Source organism: Pinus tabuliformis, chromosome 1_1 (assembly GCF_031772625.1).
Source record: "Pinus tabuliformis cultivar Carrire ecotype Pingquan chromosome 1_1, CPIR1, whole genome shotgun sequence".
In the NCBI taxonomy this organism is placed as follows: Eukaryota; Viridiplantae; Streptophyta; class Pinopsida; order Pinales; family Pinaceae; genus Pinus; species Pinus tabuliformis.
In genome coordinates, this window is record NC_142297.1 from 586320609 (window position 1) to 586343902 (window position 23294).

General features: G+C 39.6%; 1 protein-coding gene across 1 annotated transcript; it reads right to left on the bottom strand.

Moving 5' to 3' along the window:
* Nucleotides 1-791: 791 nt before the first annotated feature.
* LOC149214608 (uncharacterized) lies at nucleotides 792-9523 on the bottom strand. The gene is made up of 4 exons (XM_089389445.1): nucleotides 5622-9523; nucleotides 1458-1970; nucleotides 945-1301; nucleotides 792-837 (listed from the first exon to the last, which is right to left on the bottom strand). The coding sequence occupies exons 1-4, from the start codon at nucleotides 9521-9523 to the stop codon at nucleotides 792-794; spliced, it is 4818 nt and encodes a 1605-aa protein (XP_089245571.1).
* Nucleotides 9524-23294: the final 13771 nt, after the last annotated feature.

Sequence of the window (23294 nt, forward strand, 5' to 3'; positions counted from 1 at the left end):
TCTCTGAAACAAAATGTAAACTGTAAATCGTGCTTGGTGTAACCGTTTTGCTCTATGTCAAATCCTTCCTCTTATATATTTTCTCTAACATATACGCTGATTCATGTAATTAGAGTTTTCTGACTTTTAATTTAAAGAAATTAATTACCAGAAATGAACGTAACCCATCAAGAGACACTGTAGTATGCCACAGATCTGAGATATCGAAGACAAAGCACCTGGTGTGATCCTCCGAAGCCACAAGTAAAAACATCCGTGCTTGTTAAGCATGGAATAATGTTTAAGACCTATTCTTCCCCAGCACAAAATCAAAATCAATACAGTTTAATCTTAGAATCTTATTGTTGCATGAACCAAAGAGCAAACAATTCCTTATCAAAATCAATACAGTTTAATCTTAGAATCTTATTGTTGCATGAACCAAAGAGCAAACAATTCCTTGCACCTCAGACAAATACAGATGTAACAGTAATTTTAACCAACGGATCCTAGGTATTGAAGACAGATTAAAACATGAATATATCTACAATACAGATTCCTAAGGTTAAGGACAGACAAAAGCATACATGCATACACACAATATTACACAGAGAGGGGCAGGAAGGCAAACAAATAAATTTGCATCTTTTTCAAAAAAAAGCAAAAGCTATGGAAATATATTTCATATTAATGATATGATGCAAAATCATGGAAAAAATTATTATTATGACGCATCTTTGATGGAATAGAAAAAATAAATCCCCCACACACAGACCTTTCCTGACCAACAGTGACCCATATCTGGGCCTTGATCATTTTCCCATCAACATTAATGCTCCGTGTTGCAAACTCCACACGCTATGGAAATATATTTCATATTAATGATATGATGCAAAATCATGGAAAAAATTATTATTATGACGCATCTTTGATGGAATAGAAAAAAGAAATCCCCACACACAGACCTTTCCTGACCAGCAGTGTCCCATATCTGGGCCTTGATCATTTTCCCATCAAGAAAAAAGAAATCCCCACACACAGACCTTTCCTGACCAGCAGTGTCCCATATCTGGGCCTTGATCATTTTCCCATCAACATTAATGCTCCGTGTTGCAAACTCCATACCAATTGTAGATTTGGACTCTAGGCTGAATTCATTTCTAGTAAATCTGGAGAGCAAATTGGACTTACCGACACCAGAATCCCCAATCAGGACCACCTTAAACAAATAGTCATAATCATTATCGACTTTGTAAGCCATCTCCACACAGCACCAAACGAACTCTTGGGTGTGCTCAAGAACCCAAAACCTGAATGAATAGCTGCGCAGTTAATTTCACCTTATAGCAGAAACCCAATAGCCGGTTCAATGGGTAGATAATGAATATCAGCCTATTATAGACACCCAATATCTGGTCGGATAGATACACAATGGATATCAAGCTATTGCAGAAAAATAATAGCCTTTCAATGGATACAGGATGAATATCGGCTTATTGCGTGAACCCAATAGCTGGTTCAAGGGATAGACAATGAATATCGACCTACTGCAGACGCCCAATAACTGTTGGATGGATACAAAATCAATGTATCGCAGAAACCCAATCTCCCGTTGAATGGACAGATACAGGCTGAATATCAAACCGACGCGTTGTTTACGCTGATCTAAGAAATGGGTATTGGATCCAGATCTTTGAGCATTGGGTGTCCGCAATAAACACCCAAAAGCCCCCAAAAATGACCAAAGGAGAGAGTCGTGTGCGATTAGATTTGAGTTCTGGCAACCTTCGAGATGAGAAAATCTGTAGCCAGATCCACTTCGCTGAATCTTGCGAAACAATAATCCTGGAACTCCGGCGTAAAATGGGTAACAACTAACTAAAATGACCAAAGGAGAGAGTCGTGTGCGATCAGATTTGAGTTCTGGCAGTCTTGGAGATGAGGAAATCTGTAGCCAGATCCACTTGGCTGAATCTTGCGAAACAATAATCCTGCAACTCCAGCGTAAAATGGGTAACAACTCACTGTAAAATCGGCTGCAGAAACCACGTGTCAGATTGCAGAACTCCCGGGTGTGTCGCTCGTCACGTGTCAGCATGAGGAACAAAGGGACGACGAAAGTCCCTTTCAAAGGAAGGCCTATCGGCCTAAAAATAATATTGAGTTTAATTAAATATTTATGAATTGAATAACCATATATTTAAAACTTTAAGATATTGAGTGATTTTAATGCGTTGAGTATTCGTTTTCTATGGGAAATGAGATATTCATAGTGTGAAATATTCAATTTATTAAAATACATTCATGCAATAATTAACTCTTATGACCTTTTGCTTAAATCTATTTAAATTCTTATTCTCAACTCTCAATAAAAGTCGGGAGGAGTTCAATTCAAGAGTGACAAGTGAATCCTTTATGTTACATTAATGTTGTACGTAACGATTAACATTTATATTTATATTTTTGGTTGATATAAAAGTGTAATAGGAATATTTTAATGATGTGTTTTTTATTATTATTGAATATTATTAAGTTTTAATATGTCATATTTTATATATATTTATATTTATATATATATGTGTGAGAGAGATTAAAAAACATGTTGTAAAATAATTTTATAAAATAATAGAATTGAAGTGTGGGAGTAAATTGATATTTCTAATAAAAATATTCTTTTAATATTATATATAGATATAATTTAGTAGTAGAGATTATAAATAGATAATTTCTTATTATATTTATTTATTATTTAATTTTGCGAGTTTAAATTAAATAAATAATTTTGTTATATATTATGATTTTAATTAATTGTTATGTCAATATAGAAATGTGAAGTAGAATGTTGTAATGATGTGATGATATATGGTAATTGGACATAATTTTGATGAGAGGATCATAATGCACTTGTAGTTTTTACTTACTTATTTGTGATAATGATGTAGTATGCTCATGGTTAATATGATATGCATTGGGATTATGATGTTATGATATGAGGTATATTGACATGTGGTTAATTTATTATGTGATGATATGCCTTTGATATTCATATGTTGATGTTGTAACTTATGAGGATATTATGATGTGAAGCGTGTGGTAATTGCAAGAAGATTTTATAACATGAGAATGTGGCGATTAACAATGATGGTATGTTATCACGATGACATGCAAGAGTTGGCATGTAGATTATTTTCTATGATATTATGACTATAACTAATGCAGTGGTTGCATGTTGAGATGTGGTGACTAATAGGAACTCCACAAATGGGCTGAGAGGGCCGTTTATTTAATGATCTCATGGGAGTCCATACTTGCGAGGGAGAATATGTAACACCATATGGGTTGGGGACAAACTCAATCAACACTATATATGCTAGTGGTTCCTTTGTCTTGTATAGCTCTTGATGGATAACTCTTGAGGGGCTATGAGACCATCTTGAGAAGGCCAAATGCCTAATATTGTAGGCTAGATGCCTAGTATTGGATTGGGATGCCGAAGTTTGGTGGGGGTGTAAAGAATTTGATGCCTGGGGCCGTGCGCCTTAGTAGTTATGGAGGGAGTGGGCCAGCCTTGCGAGATGCCCAGAGTCATTGAGTACTGTACCGAATGTCTCCCTTGGGCCAAATGAGGTCTAAGTCAGGTGCAAGCTTTGGGGCCAGCCTTGGACTAGGATGCAGACCGAGGAGGCTTATGCCTGGTTCCAAAAGTGGGAAAAAAGACAGAGATTCTTTGAGATTTCCCGAGTGTTGTAAAAACTTTCGATGCCTACTGGTTATACTAGTTCAGCAGAGGGTGTAGGGAAAACATGAAATAATAAATAAAATGTTAAATAATTCAACTTCGGGACAAATTTCCTTAAAGAGGGGGAATATGTAATGTCCCATAATAATAATAAAAATAAAAAAATAAGAAATAATATAATATAATATTAAAATATAAGAAAATAAATGATAAGCAATAAAAAAAAAGATAATAATAGTAAATAAATAATAAATAATGAAAAAATGATAGTAATAGTAAATAAATAATAAATAATGAAGAAAAATATAATAATAATAAATAAATAAAATAATAAATAACAATACTATAGTTCTAAATAAATATAAATAAAAATAAACTGTAAAAATAATAAAAATAAGTAAAGTTAACAAAAAGTAAAATAAAATAAGAAAGAGTTAAATTAAGAGAACTATAAAAATAGTAAAAATAAGTAAAGTTAATAAAAGTAAAAAAGAATAAAATAAGAAAAAATTATATTAAGAGAATTACTAAATTAAGTTAAACTTAAAATAAAGAAATAAAAGTTTCATGTTGACACATGGAGTGTGTGCATACAGTTCCCCTTCTAATGTTTGCTCTATTTAATAGACAGTGAGGAAGATGAGAGATTATTCCATGACTCCATCATCCATTCTCTTGGGAGAAAAATGTTGTGAGAAAAAGCATTCCTTGGCAGTAGTACATTGATTGAGAGCTTGGGGGTGGCCAGTTATAGCAAGATTTTGTACAACTGAACCTACTATTGGGTGGAGAGTCGTCCCCAAAACTTTGTTGCGGTTAGGAAGATTCAAATAGTGTTCAACTCCGAAATCACAAGTAAGAAATATCATCGCCACAAGTGAGTTGTCTCTACTCATATTTCCGAAATTCGATGTTAAATAGTTGATAAATTGCGTGTTGATTATAATTTGCATGATTAATATAATTAGTTGCATGTTTTAATTTCGGGATTGTTACAATGTTGTAGTATGAATTAAATCAATAAAATTTTAGATTTAACCAAGGATCTAACATAAGACGAGAGGGATCAAATTTCTTCACATGTAAACTTATTTTAAAGTGAAAAAATAAGGTGTACTTTTTTGTTGTTTAAATTGTATTTTTGAATGTTATAGAGATTATATAACATGTGCATTGAGTCATTTTATCAGTGCACATTAAACTGATTTTTTGTTGTTAATGTATTTTTAGTTACAGGTAAATATTAATTTATATTTAAATATTAATTCATCATTAAATATTGATATATATGAAGTTGACATCAACTATTAAAATAATTTTTAAATACTCACAAATTTATTTTTACTTTTAATTATTTTACATGAAATTATATTAAGTTTTTTTTTTTCCACTGGAAAAATCGTAATCTTTTCATTAAATTGGAAAAAATTACATGTTGTAGATGCGTATAGCATATGCTGTATACTTTCGCCATATAAGCAGTATCTATAGTTTCTGTATAAATCAAAAAGAGCAAAAATGCATCTCGTGTGATGTTCTTGTGTAGTCATATATATAAGTTGCCACGCAGGGCTATCAGAAGTGCCTTTTCAGCTATATACAATCAGTGCAAAATGATATATCAGATCAAAAAACATGTAATCATGGGCTGGCTGCCCTGTGGTACTGTGCATCTATGTATGGACGGTGGTAGTACTGGTAAGCATTTTCGCCTCGCTGCTCCAGTATCATCCACTCGCCTCTGGGAAGTGCCATAGCCTCCTTGGAAAGTTGGTCGGCACTGTTGTTGTGTTCCCTGTAAATGTGATTGCATGATATATCAGTAAACTGTGCCTTCAATAAAAATATTTCATCCAATATGCTGCTGAGTGTGTGAGTATGACATGTAGTGACATTGTTGAACCAATCTATGATAATCTTTGAGTCTCCATAAATGTTCAGATGCAAGCAATGATGGTTCAATGCAAAATGTAGAAGATGTCGAAGGGAGATGAGCTCTGCGAAGTTGTTTGAACCCGCTCCCAAACCCAGTTTGGCTTTGTAGTAATGCTGTTGTGATTTGTATAGTAGGAAACCCCCCCCACATCCTTGCTGTTGGGCAGCACCGTCGAAGAATGCCCACGGCCTGTTTAGATCGATGTGAGGTGGTTCATGCGGGCGGCGAGTCTTAGGCTGTGCAGGCTCTGGTGTTTCATTGTATACAGCAATAATCTTTGCAATAAGCTGAGGCCAATGTGCCACTTTATCTTCAAATGTCATACGGTTTCGGGCAAGCCAATAGTACCAACAGATGATAATTGGCAGGCTTTGGATTTTGGAGTTACGGTGCTGATTGAACCAATTTTCCCAGGTAAGATTAATGTCCTCGCCCTCCCATCTACCCGAATATTGTATTACAGAGGATATGGATTGCCAAATGTGGAGCAGATTGGGGCACTTCAGAAAAAGATGTGTGCTGGTTTCAGCAGCTTGTTTGCATATGATGCACCACGATGGCCCGTATACAGCTCGTCGCATGAGGTAATCGCCCGTGGGGACTATGCCCTTAAGAATGCACCAAAAAAATAACTTTTGTCTGGGAGGGGCCGTGAGCTTCCAGATGGAATTCCACCAAAAGGAGATGTGATCCGGGATCTTGTGAGATATGAGGGAGAGATATCCGTCTTTTGGAGTGTAGATACCATGCTTAGAGGGGTACCAAATGAGCTCATCGGGGCCCTGTTTTATTCTGATGTGAGCTTCCGATAGTGCAGTGGTATATGACCTCCAAGCTTGATGCCATTGTGGCGGGATGTTGATCTGGGCCGCAGTTTTCCAACACTGTTCTAATATGGAGGTGTTCTGTTGATCTACAATATCTGCAATGTGAGAGATCCCTTGTGTGTGAAGGTATCGTATGAGTGCTTCCGGAAGGATGTGTCTACCCCCACAATCATTCCATGGGTCCAGCCCTACCCTGACCTGTGTGCCATCGTTAATTCTCCAAATCAAATTTTCCCTGATAAGGGGTAACGCATGAAGTAATGCCTTCCAGACAGTGGAGATCCCAGCTTTGGGCCAAGAGGGAAGGCGAATCCAATCCATAAGCTGATGGGGCCATATGTATTTATGGTATACCATGTGGGTCCACAAATTTTCCCCAGTAATGAGGGTCCAACCCATCTTTGCAGCCAGAGCCTGTGCGAATGATGGGAGATCCTTAAGGCCCCATCCCCCCCATTTCTTGGGAATGGCAATCCTCTTCCATCCGATCCATGCGAAAATGCGCTTCTCTGATGCCCCATTCCAAAGGTACTTATTACAGGTTTGCTGTAATCTAGCAAGGATGCTGCGAGGGATCCATGCTAATGCCATCCAGAAGACCGGGGTGGCTTCCAATACAGCTTTAATCAGAATCAACCTTCCAGCTCTAGAGAGATATCGGTGGCTCCAGATGTTTAACTTCTTTTCCAACTTGGCCACCAGCCAGATCCAGTCCGCAATTTTAGGACTAATAGGTCTGATCCAAAATCCCAGGTATTTAAGACCCTGGTCCAGGGGATGTAGACTGTAAGGAAATAGCTGGCGAGCCAATTGAGATTCATTTACAGAGGTTCTTGCTAGGATGATAGATGACTTTGAGTGATTTGCCAGCATCCCTGTAGCCGATGAAAAGAGAGTGATGATCTTTGAGAAGGAGCGCGAGTCCCTGATACTGCCATCTAAGAAGATCATAACGTCATCTACGAATAGTAGGTGAGTTAGGAACCAGTCATCAGATATTTTAAGGCCGCAGAGGTCTCCATTCCTCTTGGCAGATTCGATGAGGCGACTGAGGTTGTCCATGATTATAAGGAAGAGAAGAGGGGACAAAGGACACCCCTGTCTGAGACCTCGCTCAGAATGGAAGAAAGGTGTGGCCGATCCATTAATCAACACACTGAAAGATGGGGTGGAGATACAAGCCATAATCCATGTGATGAACTGATGAGGGAAGCCCAAATGAATGAGGAGCATTTTGATGTATAACCAGCTAACCCTATCGAATGCTTTGGCCAGGTCAATTTTTAAGATGATGGCTTTTTGCTGCTTTGTCCAAATGGTGTGGAAGGCCTCCTGTGCAACCCCAATGGCTTCATGTATCTGACGGTTCTCCAAGAAGGCGAATTGTTGTGGGGCAATGTGGCGAGACAGAATGGGGCGCATGCGATTTGCAATGATTTTTGAGATAATTTTATAAAGAACATTGCAGAGTGAGATGGGGCGATATTCATCAAAAGAGGAGGGAGAGTCGGATTTTGGGATCAGTGCTATGAAAGTGGAGTTGATGGCGTTGTACATAGAACCCGACATTCTGCATTCCTCTACAACCCGGAGGAGGTCCATTTTGATCATCTCATAGAAGGCAATGTAGAATTCGATGGTCCATCCATCCGGACCCGGGCTTCGCTCCTTTTTAAACCACTTGATGGTGGTCTCGAGTTCTTCCAGGGATACAGGATCAAACAGACTCTCGGCTTCCTCCTCGTTAACGAATCTGGGAAAGTGTCCTGCAATATTGATGATATCAGCAAGGTTGGAGCCCGGGGGTTGCTTATATAGGTTCCTGAAATGTGCAGTTCCCATCTGAGATAGTTTATTGAAGGTGTCTGCCACTCCACCCTCAGGCATGGGGAGATTCCATATAGTGTTACTGACTTTTCTGCCTTTTGCATAATTATGAAAGAAGCGAGTATTGTCGTCCCCAGCCTTGAGCCAGATAGCTCTACTACGAAGCCGAGTAGATTCTTCCCTCTCCTTAAGGATTTTTTGCTTCTGGTTTTCCAACTCCACCAGGTGGGATTTGTCTGTCTCTGATATGAATCCAAGCCCTCTATCATCAGTGAGGTTGGTGAGTTCCTCCTCAATGCGAATGAGATCGGAGACCTCCTGCTTGTATTTGTTCCTAGCCCATTCGATGGAGAGCTCCTTGAGCTGCAATAGATTCGTGCAGAAACCCTTAGCCAGGGAGTCTGCTCGGTCTATCGGATGTAAGGGCCAGAAATCCGAGACAAGTTTGATATATGCAGGGTCCTGAAGCCATCCATGATTGAATTTAAATGGAGCCTTTGGCTTTTTATTTTGGCCATTTATTTCAAGGTAGATGGGATGGTGATCAGATATACCCCCATTTCCCACCCATTGTCTGAAATGGTGAAGTCTTTGTATCAGAGATCCCTTCATCAGAAATCTGTCAAGTCTGCGGGCTAGGGCTGCATCACCTATCCTTCTGTTCCTCCAGGTGGGAAGTGGTTTGATCATGGGGACGTCACTCAAGTCATGCCGATCCAATAGGTCTGTCATGTACGCAGTCAAGGGGTCAATTTGAGCAGAGGCTCCCCATGATTCCCCATATCCTAATGAGAAATTTAGGTCCCCCCCAATGATAATGTGTTCCACAGATAAAACAGATAATCCCAATAGGTTACTCCAGAAGGATTCTCGGTGTTGACAAGGCCCGTATATATTGATAACCCTGAGGGTGATGCCCAAATCTGCAGAGAAAAGATCAACCCCCATAAAGCCAGGTCCACCCCAAGAACCTTGTGCTTTGATGGTGACAGGGTTGTATCCAATGGCTAAGCCACCCGATCGGCCCGCAGAGTCCATAGCTGTGAACTGCCAACCGGGAAAGATGGAGGATAGTGCAGCTGTGATGGAGTCCGCAGGTCCTAGGGTTTCTTGCAGTAACATGATATCGACTGGAGAAGATTCATACAGTCGCTTGAGGGCCAGTTTCTTTGAGGCACTAGCCAGGCCTCTGCAATTAAATGAGAGGCACTTCATGGGGGAAGGTGACCCGGGGTGTTCTTCGCTCTAAGTACCCCATCTATGGTGGATTGCCTCCCAGTGGCTACCTCTGCCCCAGCTCTCCGGATTGCCTTTGTGAGATCAGATTTTCTCCCTCTCGAGGGCAGGGAGGAAGGACCAGGTGTAATAATACCTAATCCGATATGTGTGGATTGCGAGCCCTGTGGGTGGATGCGAGGCCGCAGGAAATAGGAATGATTTGTGCCCCTGGGAGATGAAAGGGAAGATGCAGGTGATGAGGGGGGGAGCATGGATGTGATTACAGGGGCAATGACAGATGATGAAGGCATCGAACAGATAGCAGCAGATAATGAAGGTGCAGATGATGGAGATGCAGATAATAAAGTCAATGAAGGAGATAGTGATTTACCCGGGATGCCTTCGGATGCAGTAGATGTAGCCGCCCGGGATCTGGTGACCGGTGCTGTAGGACGCCCGATTGAGGTACCCTGAGCCAGAGTTGCAGTATCCTTGGGGATGCTCGTAGCCGGAACTTGTTGAGCAACAGGAGATGAAGCTCGCGGGGTGGGAGTGGTGGCATCAGAGGCATCTGCACGTCTCTGGTTGAGCGGACAATCCTTGAAGACGTGTCCAACCCGGTGGCAGCGACGGCATCTGAAAGGAACGCCTTCATAATCTAGGATCTGGACGCGAGTGTACCTTCCCCAATGAAGTGTGATTTTTTCTTCCAGACCTTCCCGGGTATCCAGGTGCACCAGGATCCGAGCTAGGGTTCTGTTTCGAGACTCCACGAAAGTGCGGTCGTAGTCAAGGTAGGTACCCAGGGCGTTGCCAATGCGGATGAATGTCTCTTCGTTCCAGTATTGAAGGGGTAAACCCGACAACCGAACCCATAGAGGCCCTGCACCAATCTGTTCTCTCTCTGGATCGAACAGGGGACTCCAGTGCTTGAGCAACACCGGCGCCATCTCAATGTGCCAGAACTTTGCAAGAACCAGATCCGTGTAATTTTCCTTGGCGAAGTGTAGCGCAAACCAACCGCGGGCGAGGACTTGTACTTCGGGAAGCTCCATTAATATCCCTCCCCAAATCTCTTTGACCCATTGAGTTAACCTGGTAGCAGAGTAGGCGCGTCCCCGGACATGACCTACCAGAATAGTATTGGCCATGACTACGGTCTCTGCTATGGATGTGGCTTCACTGAACCAAATGGCAATGTCCTTCGTGGTAGATTTTATGCACTTGGTTCTCTTTTTACCCGACCTCGGCGCGGCAGGGTGATGAATCAGGGGATCCGGGAGGCAGTCTGGCGGATTTGCCCTAGTCGAGCTAATTTTGACCGCTGGGGTTTCGAAACACCCAGAAGGAGAGCTAAGAAGCGCCGAGAAGCCCGAAGATGATGGAGGAGTCTGGTTTGTGGAGGGTGGAGCCGGAATGGAGGTGGACAGAGGTTGTGATTCAAACGGCGGCGATGGAGGGATCACAGATGATATGAAGCGAAGCGTACCCGGCGATAAAGGGGGGAGGTCCAGACCATTTGATTCGGTAGTGACAGTGCCTTCAGGCGTTCCAGAGGGGGGGGGACCGAGATAGAAACCGATGGTGTGGGGTGCGACCCAGGGAACAGGGTAACCGGAGCCTCAGGCGGGGGAGCGAAAAAGGGGCGTTCAGGAAAAACCTGTGACGGGTCCAAGTCCTCGGAATAATCAAGCTCCTCCTCTGTCTCCATGACTTCGTTAACCGACTCCATAGTTGATAGCGACCGCGACAGTTGTCCTGAATAATCGGGCCCGGTCGGATGAGCGTAGGTGGATGCGGAGAAACAGCAGGATGCGAGAGTAGGGTTCAAGATGCCCTATCCGAAACCCTCGCGGTTTGCCTCAGAGCGCGCCGCGGTCTTCATCCTCCCCAGTTATATTAAGTTATATAGACAACTAGTTAAATATGCATAACGCGCACACACACACACATATATATATATAGCTTTTCTATTTAGAGATTATTTTATTTTTATTTTAAGAGGGATAGATATATTTGCACATCACCTTCACACTCGAATATAGAATGAGTCTCTCGGCTCAAAAATTCACTCAATTAAAAACTATATTCAATTTTTTTATATCACAATTTTATTTTCATTAATATTTCTTTTTATAAAAAGAGTTAAAATTGTCTCCCACACGTAATTAATTATATATAATAACTTTGAATTTAAAGTGGTGGAGTATGTACATCTCTATAGATTTTCACTATCAAATAGTTATGTGCAAGCTATATATCTATATATAAACAATGATATTTATAATCATACAAAATAATGATGATTCATATTTATAACTCTGATATTTCAAAATTTTATATTTAAATTTAATTAGTAAATATATTAAAACTTAATATTTATATCTCTAGTATATATTATGTGAGTTTTAATCTAATGTTCATTTATCATGTGAGTTTTAATAAAAATTTAGAAAAAAAATCCATAGTACAATTTATAAATGAGACCAATATTATTATAAAGAATCATAAATTTGAATCTATTTATTAAAAAAAAAAAATATTAATAGCTTACGCTTTCAAAAATTTCATTTATCTCTATACTTAATATATTTAATAAATTAAAAATCAAAACCCTGTATAAATATATTTATTGATTGTTAAACGCAAATTACATAAATCTACGCTGATTATTTAACACAAATTACATAAATCTACCCTGATTATTTAACACAGTTCTATCCAACATACATATGGAAAGATCAAAGTGTCTTCAGGAAATAAGAAAAATTCACTCTTTTATATATTTGATGTAAAATATTTATATTAAAATTTATTACTATTATTATTTTATTTATTAATTTTATTTATAAAAAAAAATATTATTATTAACAAATTTTAATGATTTAAATCTATTTAATAAAAAATATAAATTTATCATCTCAAAATTAGTTTATATTCATTAAATAAATATTATATGATTTTACTCATTTCAATATATTCATTCTATTAAATTTAATCTAATTTAAAAATATCTAGACTAAAATGTATCGTTATAATAAATTCATAAATTTATTATGTTAATATTAAATTGTATAAAAAATAAATTTATTATTATTGAATTTTTATATTTATTAAATTAATATTAAAAAATTAATTATTTAAACATTATAAAAGTATTAAGCAAAGTCTTTTAGTGGAAATCACATAAGAGAATTTTTTGGCGGACGCATTTGGAATCAACAAGTTGTTGGTTTGCCTCTGCTAAAAATTTATCCTATGTGATTTCTACCCGAAAACTTTTCTTAATTCATTATGGATCATATATATATATATATATAATGTTTACCTATATTAATTATCATTTTTTTAAACTCTTAATTCCTTGTTATTTTAAAAAATTTAGTAAATTTAAATTGTAAAATTCTTTACTATTTGTTATTTTAATAAATTATAAAAGAAAAGAAAAAATTGACATAAAACATTTAGTTATTTCTTAAATTCCTGATCATTAAATCCCCTATTTATTTATTTATTTATTTATTGTTGTTTAACAAGATTTTATTAGCTGAGAAAATTTTTACATGGGATTTGCAATGATAATTCTTCTCTCTTAGCCTCAGTCCGACTGAATTTGCTGGCCAAGAGAGGTAAACTAAAACTTTACATGAGATTTGCAGTGATAATTTTTCTATCTTAGCCTTAGTCCAACCGAATTTGTTGGCCAGGAGAGGTAAACTAAAACTGGTGGAAAAATGCCAAAAAATTGTAATGTGACCTTATCCCAAAAACACACAAGCTCAAAAAAAATGAGAATACATACATAACCAACTGACAACGAAGAATGTAATGAGGGGTCGAGGCTTTCCCAATAATTACAGGATCAGGGGTTAATGGACGCATGTGCCAATGGAATTCCAAGTGATCTATCTTGCCCTAAATCTGGTCCAGCTTCTCAACTAAGCATCTTTGGATCCTTTGGATCAAGTCCATTATGCCCAACATCACCCACTAATTGTGTTGCAAATTGTTTATGAAGGCAATCATTTCATTCCTATCATCATGCCTCCACTGATGCAATTCTACCAGGAGCATCATTATACTCTGAATTGTTTATCAAGTGACTCCAGTGAAGGTGAAGCCTCGGCTAGGATGGGTGTTGGAAAATTCTTATGAGCTAATTCACCATCGGAAGCCCGCCCACCACACCATACCTACGGACGGCCATGTCCCAACAGGCCTGGCTCTTTTGTCTTAATATATTGCATCTGAGAACTAAACACCAAAAAATAATATAGAAAACCTCCAATGCTCCCTTAGTTCGAACAAAAACCACCATTATTACTCCCTCATAACCCAAGGGCTCAACCAAGGCACCACCCCGCTTCTCACCAGAATCCAATACGAACTAGGAGAGACACGAAGAGGCCTGTGAATCCAACCCCCTCGCATAATAAGAAGATTAATAAACATGACAAAAACCCAACTAAGACTGCATAATAAAAGTTCCACACCGATAGGATTCCCCAATATCTTAGAAGAGAAATCCCACTTAATACAGTCTACCACCACCCCAGAAAGGCTAAATACATAATAGAGTTGAGAAAGTGAGAGGAGAATACTGAATCTTACCAAATCCATAGATATGAGCTCCCTCATTTGAGTCACCACCACCACTAAGATACCCCTCATAGCCCCGCTCCACCTCATGTTCGACCAACTAGCAAAGGATTCATCGCCTCTACTCTCACTAGGGTCCCAAACCTTACACCTCCCAGCCCATTCGCCATCTCTCGATCTAACTCCCTCAATGCAAATTGCAAAATTTGAATGGCCATGCATGCACATGACGATAACCTATGCATCAACATTGACCATTACACCACCCTTCAAAACTCCAACAACCAGTGTGATCAACTGCCACATGAAGAAATCCCTCTAGCCTTTAATGCTCTCTAATCTCCCAAATTTTCCAGCCAACCAAGTACTTGGCCACCACTTGGCTCTAAGTGTCATAATAACTTGTCAGATCTCCCTTGGGAGGCTCACCTTCCCATCATCTCCACTTAATGAATCATGTTCAATCACCTCCGTCGAGGTAAACTCTTAATTTTTATTTATTTATTTTTTGTTAAGCCTGGTAGATCCTTCTTTTTCATTAATAGAAAGAAAATTAACACCACATAGAACTGGCTAGGGGGCCTCAAATTTCCCAGTGGGAAACCAAGTTTGTTGGATACCTATCCACATTATATGCCACCTAGTAGAAAAAAAATATTAAGTCTCTCTATCCAAGCAATATAAGTTTCAGTTTCCTGTCAATTTCCATACTCTAGAGTTCTACACACATATGCAAATACATAGACAAATTTAAAAGCTAGCTGCATATATAAAAAAAATTAACAGTAAGTAGGCACGCTAATCATGTTGTTTAGCTGATGTTGATTCAATCGGAGTTGGATCTTTGGCATTCGATCTAGGAAGCTCTTTCTGAACCTGAATGCATGGAAGATGTTGCTCAATTTGATCGGGGAAGATGTCCTCTTTGTGCAGTTGGAACTGCACCTTCTAAAATTCCTTCTTGTAGTTTTGCATTCCCTGGACCATGACTGCCATGCCTACTGAGATCTGCTCCATCGCCTTTCCCAACAGGCTTTTCATTAACTAGTACAAGTAGAGGGTCTATTTGAATTGGGTGATTCTCCCTCTTGTGTTCTTAGGATCCAGGACGAGGACTCTCAAGTCCTCCATATCCATATCTGTCTCACTCTCCTGCTTCATGTCTTCCTCCCATTCTTTTAACAATTTTCTAATTTATTCATTGGTTCCCTCCTAGTAGGCGATTGTTGCTTTACATGCTCAATAGACTTTCAACCTCGTCGGCCGCCCAAAGATCCAGGTTCTGTGTCATGCATGGCCTCTTACCTCAACCTCAAGTCTTTGTTGGTCGTGCCATGATCTCACCGACCCAAACCTTTGTAGTGTGTGGCGGATAAGTCGATTTACGAACTGTGACCTGGTTAGTTCTGGAATTTCCTTGTGTCGAGGTGGGTTTACCATGCGGCATACTTGCTTTGCATAAAATACATTCAATTGACCAATTAATATTCTTTATGTTACTGAATAATTCATGTATACGGGTGGTAAAACTCTACAGGTTTTTGTTTTCAGGGCCGTAGTCGTGCACACCGAGTAAAGTTGGATGTTCAAAGGGTGTGAAAAATATTCCAATTTCTTTTAAGCTTGGAAAGTCAACACAAGTTTAAAGTGACCTGCGTAAGTTTTAGTGGTCAGATCATATAATTATATGAGGGGATATTTGTTTTGTTAAAAATAAAGGGTTTGTTTTGATATATTGAAAAGTGGTTGGAAGCTTATACAGGTTGGTAAAGAGTTATAAAAGGGCTCTATTAAAAAAGTTGGTTTTATATATTAAACAAAGTTCATAGTTTGAAAAAGTTTACAGAGATGTTTTTAAAAATATATTTTTCAAGACTATTATAAAGTTGGTTTTTTTTCCTCATTAAAGAAAAAGGGAAAGTTGGTTTTGAGAAGGAAATTTCTAAAGTGATTTTTTTTTTTTTTAAACAGAAAAGGGTTTTATTGAGAAGAGATTTTACGGTTTTGCAAAAGTATGTGAGCCTATAAAATTATTTGGTTTTTTGTCAAGCATGACAAGTTTTTGGGTGAAGATTGTGCCTTACGAGGGTGATATGGAAGATAGCCTCATGCAACCAGGAAAGAATCTATAAAACATAGGAAATACCGCAGTCATGGGTTGCAAAGCGCGACTGAAGCATATGAGGAAAAGAAATCGAAAAGAAGAGGCAAAGATCATTTCCATGGTTAGATAGGTTCACGCCGTAACCGAGGAACTAAGAAGTCTAGCATAAGACAAAGAAGAAATCGATGGTGATTGGTGTAGCTTTGATTTTCTACCACCTCTTATGTTTATATGTGAATATTTTGATCACTGGGTTATCAAGATGCTAAATTTTCTTAAAGCTAAAGAGTTAATTGAGTATGAATCTAATAACCCATATGATGCAGTATGTGATGTTTTAGCATTGAATTTTATGAAACAAGCATTAGATGAGAAGTGTTTGTGCAGGGTAGCAAAAACTACAACTTCCAAGGAAGCATGGAAATTCCTAGAAGCAGAGTTTGGTGAAAGAGAGAGTGGCATGCAGCAGCAAGTTATGTCACAAGCAAGGAAGTCAGCCGCAAATCTCAGAGTATATGAGCAAGAATCTGAGAGGAAAACAAAGCTTGGAGAACTCCACTCAAAATTGGAGGATGGTTATCAGGGCCATAAAATTGAAACCAATTATGCAAGCATGCATATGAATGAAGAAGATGCAGTGAAGGTTGCAAAGAGAGAAGTTGAAGCCTCTGTGTGTGAAACAGAGCAAGAGAAAATAAATTCTCAAGGACTCCACTGTAATGTGGATGATGCATATGATTGTGAATCCCACTATGATGAGACACATGTGGATGATGAATGCAAAGTTATATGTGAATTAGTGAATCCAGCCGCTATTAATGGATTTGGAAAAGTTGAAATTGACAACGAGCACATGCATGCTCGGATATCCCACCATAGTGTGGATGAACATCATGTTGATATGTATGGTTTCATTTTTGAAATAGGGTATGATTGTGGAAATATGGTAAGCGCCATGTTTGATGAAGCATTATAGGGTGAAGGTACTACTGTAGCAGCAAGATATGAAGCAGTTTGAACTGCTCATGAAACAGTATGTCATCTAACAGTCATTGATGATCAAGAACATGACAAAGTTATTGTAGAGATTTTGATGAGAATATCCACTAACAACATAACAATGGAAGACAACCTCCATGCATTTGAAAAGAAGGTAGATGTAGAGAAGGAAGCTCTCACTGAAGAGAGTAAGTTAAATATGCTTTTAACATTGTTTTTGAATATGTAGGAGTTCAGAATAAAATTGGAGCAGAATTTGAAAACAAGGTTGTTAATAAATTTGATGCAGATTACAGGAAAAAAGCAGCAGTACTTGATGATGAAAGTGAAAATGATATGGATGTTTCTGAAGAAAAGGATGAATGTATTGAAACCATTTTTCAACAATGGAGTCAAGAAGAGATAAGATTTTGCTGTCAAGAAATATGGTAGAAAGAAAGTCAGGAATATGAAGCGCAAGAAGAAGAGAAAATAAGACAGTTTGAAGATGCAATGTGTTGGCAGAAGTCCATTGTTGAGCGAATATTTGAAGAGGAAGGTGTAGAAGACAAGATCAGATTGTGTTTCAGCACAAATTCAGGAAAAGTCAAAGAAAATGTAGAAATTTTGAATAATTTAACACATATTCAACAGAGATTATCCTGATCATGTACTATTGCGGAATACATACACAATACATAAGCTCCTCTACGTTGATCATCAATATAGCAGCATCAATAACAATAAAACATCAAAAGCATTCACACATTAACACAGTATGTAACCCGGGGAAAGCATCTCGCTAAAAACCCCACACTATCTGTATATTAATGATTGAGAACATGTAACATTACAAAGTACAATGCTTATCACAGGCAATCCAGTACCATCTCCACCTGTTACACACAATACAACTCAGATTTGATCTCCAAATCTATTCCACTACTTGCCTGCCTCCACAGCTCAATAACTGCTCAAGAATTGATGAGAATGGTTTACCAAACTCGTATTTCACTTGCAAAGAATCACTCACACTATGTTGGACATGAGCACATGCTACAATTCTTGGTATTGGCCAATTCATTGGCATACTCAATCCCTCTGATTGTGCAAATCATCATGCACAGCTATAGTCACAATTGATAGCAATCTAATCCTCTAACACCTGTCCCTGCTGAACTGAACATGCACTGACATGCAACTGAGTTAACTGATGTATTCTATAGTTGCATTATGAGTTAATAACTTGTGAATTAATTAATAACTAATTCACCCAACTCATCTCTAGTTTATTTTCCAGTTAGACTAAATACAACCAGTTTAACAAAGCTAAACTGAACACAACTCCATCAACTGCACCTCCAGTCCACTAAACTCAACTCACTTGAGTTCTAACTGAAGTCCTGCATGTAAATATCTGTCATCCCATAGGTAACCACGTATTTCCTTCTGGGATCTGCATGTACCACATCCGTAGCTCATCCTGAAGTGCTCCAAGAGAATAAGATTAAGTTTATAGTCTAAATATTATTATGAGCTAATAATATTTGACTATTCTATATTTAGACTAAGCAGTCACTCCGCTGTGATCTAAAAATAGAAGTCCATCTATTTTTCCCAACTTGACCAATCATCCATAAACAGCAACCTGCAATCCATAGACATGATCCATTTGTCTAAAAATAGACTTGCGCCAAAAATAGCCTGCCCACTTAGTGAAGGCGACTCTTTTCACTAAGCTCCATCATTTTGTTGCAATCTCAACACTCCCTCTCGACAAGATATGGATTATCAGCAACCCCTATCCTGCCTCGGTAGTATTCGAATTTGCTCCTGGTGAGAGCCTTCGTCAGAATATCAGCATCCCGATCCTCCGTTGGAATGTATGAAAGTAACATGATCCTCCGCTGCACACAATCTCTGATATGATGATACCTGATGTCATCCATTGAGCTCCCTACCCAATTTGCATTCTCCTGTCTGTACCACAATCCATATCCCGATGTGCCTCTCAAGTAGCGCAATACATGCTTTCCCGCCTTCCAAAAGAGCTTGGTAGGCTTAACCATAGCTTGTGAAAGCTGGTTAATTGCATAGCATATATCGGGTCGTGTATTGACCAAATACATCAGCGACCCCACCAACTGTCGATAAAGAGTGGCATCCACTTCTTCTCTCGAAGTGGCATCCTCCTTCCTCCAACCTCCAGGAAGAGGAGTATCAACAGGCTTGCAGCCATGCATGTTGAACTTCTCCAGTATCTCCCGAGCATACTTGCCCTGAGAAACAAACAGTCCACCACTGCATTGCCATATTTCCAATCCTAGGAAATAGTGAAGGAGGCCCAAGTCCTTCATCTCAAATTCTGTAGCAAGATCCTTCTTGCATGACAGTATCAACAGCTCATCACCCGTTAGAATCAAATCATCAACATACAGTACAATGATAAGCAACTTACCCTCCACCACAATCTGGTATAGGTTCAGATCCGCCTCGCTCTTGGAGAATCCAAGTCCTGCGAAATAGTTGTCTATCCGTGTGTACCAAGCACGTGGTGCTTGTTTCAACCCATACAATGCTCTCTTGAGCCTACACACATGCGACTCGCTGCTGAAGACCTCAAAGCCTTCGGGCTGCTCAATGTACACCTCCTCCTCAATGACTCCGTTGAGGAACGCGGTATTCACATCCATCTGATGAATGTGCCATCCCATCTGCGCTGAGAGAGCAAGAATCGTCTGTATGGAAGAATACCTTGTGACAGGTGCAAAGGTCTCCTCATAATTGATCCCCTCTATCTGTGAAAAGCCTCAAGCAACAAATCTTGCCTTGTACTTCTCCACACTCCCGTCCGCTGCCTGCTTAACTTTGTAGATCCATCTCGAACCCACCACTGATTTCCCTTCCGGTCTAGGAACAATCTCCCATGCACTATTTCTGACAATAGAATCATACTCTTCCACCATGGCGTCTACCCATGCGGGATCCTCCACAGCTTCCTCGAAAGAGGATGGCTCAGTCACAACACACTTGCTCATGCGAGCCATGTATCCAGTGTATTGATCCGGTGACTGTCTCTACCTGCATTGGGCTGTAGGTGGTCCTACAACTTTCTCTGCATCTTGACCCAGTCGCTCAGCTTTTGTCAAGCGCTTTCTCCCTCTGATGGTTGGCACTACATGAGTGGACTCTTCCACTCCATGAACCTCATCCTGTGGCTAATCCACGTCCTGAAGCTCATCCTTAGGAACTAATAGCTCCTCATCTGCATGCAAGTGTAGCTCCCTCTCAAGCGAACACTTCATGGCTTTCTCCTCCTGAAATTTTATATCCCGTCGCACAACTGTTTTACCACTGTCTGGAAAATACACACGATAGTTGTGGAGTGTATCAGTGTACCCCACAAATATCCCAACCTCTACGGTCGGCTCCAACTTCTTCCTGGCATCCTTCGTCACATGCATGTAAACGTTAGCACCAAAAATCCTCAAATGAGAAAGATCGGGCTTCTTACCAGAATAAGCCTCCTCGGGTGTACTCATGCCAAGTATCCTATGAGGACAACGGTTCTACACATAAACTGTTGTATTGCATGCTTCCGCCCACAAGTGAAGGGGTAGGCCCTGATCATGCAACATCGCCCGTGCAGCACCCACGATCGTTCTGTTCTTCCGCTCAACTACCCCATTCTGTTGTGGGTTATGGGGAGCTATGAGCTCTCTATGAATCCCTTCTGCCTTGCAGAAATCCTTGAACTCATCCGAGATGTATTCACCACCATTATCGCTCCTAAGAGCCTTCACCTTCTTCCCCAACTCCTTCTCAACTAGTGCTTTGAATTCACAGAACTTTGAATATGTTTCACTCTTCTTCTGCATGAAGAAGATCCAACACTTACGAGAGAAATCATCAACAAAAATCACATAATACCTGTGTTTTGCTGTCGAAGCAACTGAAAAAGGTCCACACACGTCTGTGTGAATTCTCTCAAGGATCGTCGTGGCGCGACTATCCTTCTCGTGAAAGGTGGCTTTCACGAACTTCCCCAAAGTACACCCCTTGCACTGATCTGACTGGGCAAGAGTGCCTTTAGGAAGCCCTGTAGTGATCTGCTGCAGTATCTTCAAGGCTCCATGGTGAAGGTGACCCAATCTCCTGTGCCACAACTCGCCATCATCCCGGCTCACCAATCCTTCTGCCTTGCATGCCATTGTTGCGCATCCATCTACATGCAACTGATAAAGGTTCCTTACTCGAACCCCTATCTTCCGGGTCTCACCAGTTGTCTTGTTGCGCAGGAAAGCTTTTCCCTCACTGAAAAAAACATCATACCCCTTGTCTTCTAACATCGCCACAGAGATGAGATTCTTCTTCAATCCTGGAACATGCATGACTTCCTTCAATACGAAGGGTTTACCAGACTCCCTCTCAAAGGAAATGGTATCGATACTGGTCACACTGTATCTACCATCATCACCCATCTCGATGTGCACTCCAAGATCTTTGTCCTCCAGATCAGAAAACAAATCTCTATCTCTTGTCATTTGAAAAGACGCACCACTGTCCAAGAACCACACCGATCCCATCACACTTGAAACCAAGCATGCGATCAATGAAAAATCAAGCTCAAACTGAGAAGCTAAGGCCTCTCCCCCTGCAGATCCAGCAACTTGCTTGTTATTCTTCTTTTGCTTACAATTTGTGGCATAGTGTCTGTGCTGGTGACAATGAAAACACTTCACCTTGGACATGTCCTGCTTCTTTCCTTTTGCACCAGACTGAGAAGCTTTCTCATTCTTCCCTTTCTTTGCTTTGTTAGCCAAAGCGCAATTTTCTTCGTCAGACACCTTTGATGAAGATCCATTCTCATACTTATTGTTACTGAGTTTATCCTTGAGCGCCAGGTCACTCTTGCTTTGGAATAACATTCGCAATCCGTTGAAAGGCATTTCAACAACAATGCTGCAAATTCGAATTCCACCAGCTCCAAACTCAACTGCTTCCGATCTAGAATTCATGAGAATAAAATATTTCTCGTACAGAGATTGACTGTATGGGCATTCACCGGATATCTCACCTTCCAAAAGAAGGATGAATCCAGAGGCTACCTGGCCCGATTACAGACTCTGCCTGAAGAAATAGAATGTAAACACTTCCCGAATAGTAGATCTGATGATCAACAACTCCGATACCATGTAGAAACTCTTCTACAAATCAACTAGCTCTGATACCATGTAGAAATTTTGAATAATTTAGCACATATTCAACAAATATTATCCTGATCATGTACTATTGCGGAATACATACACAATACATAAGCTCCTCTACGTTGATCATCAATATAACAACATCAATAACAATAAAACATCAAGAGCATCCACACATTAACACAGTGTGTAACCCGGGGAAAGAATCTCGCTAAAAACCCCACACTATCTGTATATTAATGATTGAGAACATGTAACATTACAAAGTACAATGCTTATCACAAGCAATCCAGTACCAGCTCCACCTGTTACACACAATACAACTCAGATCTGATCTCCAAATCTATTCCACTGCTTGCCTGCCTCCACAGCTCAATACCTGCTCAAGAATTGATGAGAATGGTTTACCAAACTCATATTTCACCTGCAAAGAATCACTCACACTATGTTGGACGTGAGCACAGGCTACAATTCTTGGTATTGGCCAATTCATTGGCATACTCAATCCCTCTGATTGTGCAAATCATCATGCACAGCTATAGTCACAACTGATAGCAATCTGATCCTCTAACACCTGTCCCTGCTGAACTGAACATGCACTGACATGCAACTGAGTTAGTTGATGTATTCTATAGTTGCATTATGAGTTAATAACTTGTGAATTAATTAATAGCTAATTCACCCAACTCATCTCTATTCTATTTGCCAGTTAGACTAAATACAACCAGTTTAACAAAGCTAAACTGAACAAAACTCCATCAACTGCACCTCCAGTCCACTAAACTCAACTCACTTGAGTTCTAACTGAAGTCTTGCATGTAAATATTAGTCATCCCATAGGTAACCACGTATTTCCTTCTGGGATCTGCATGTACCACAT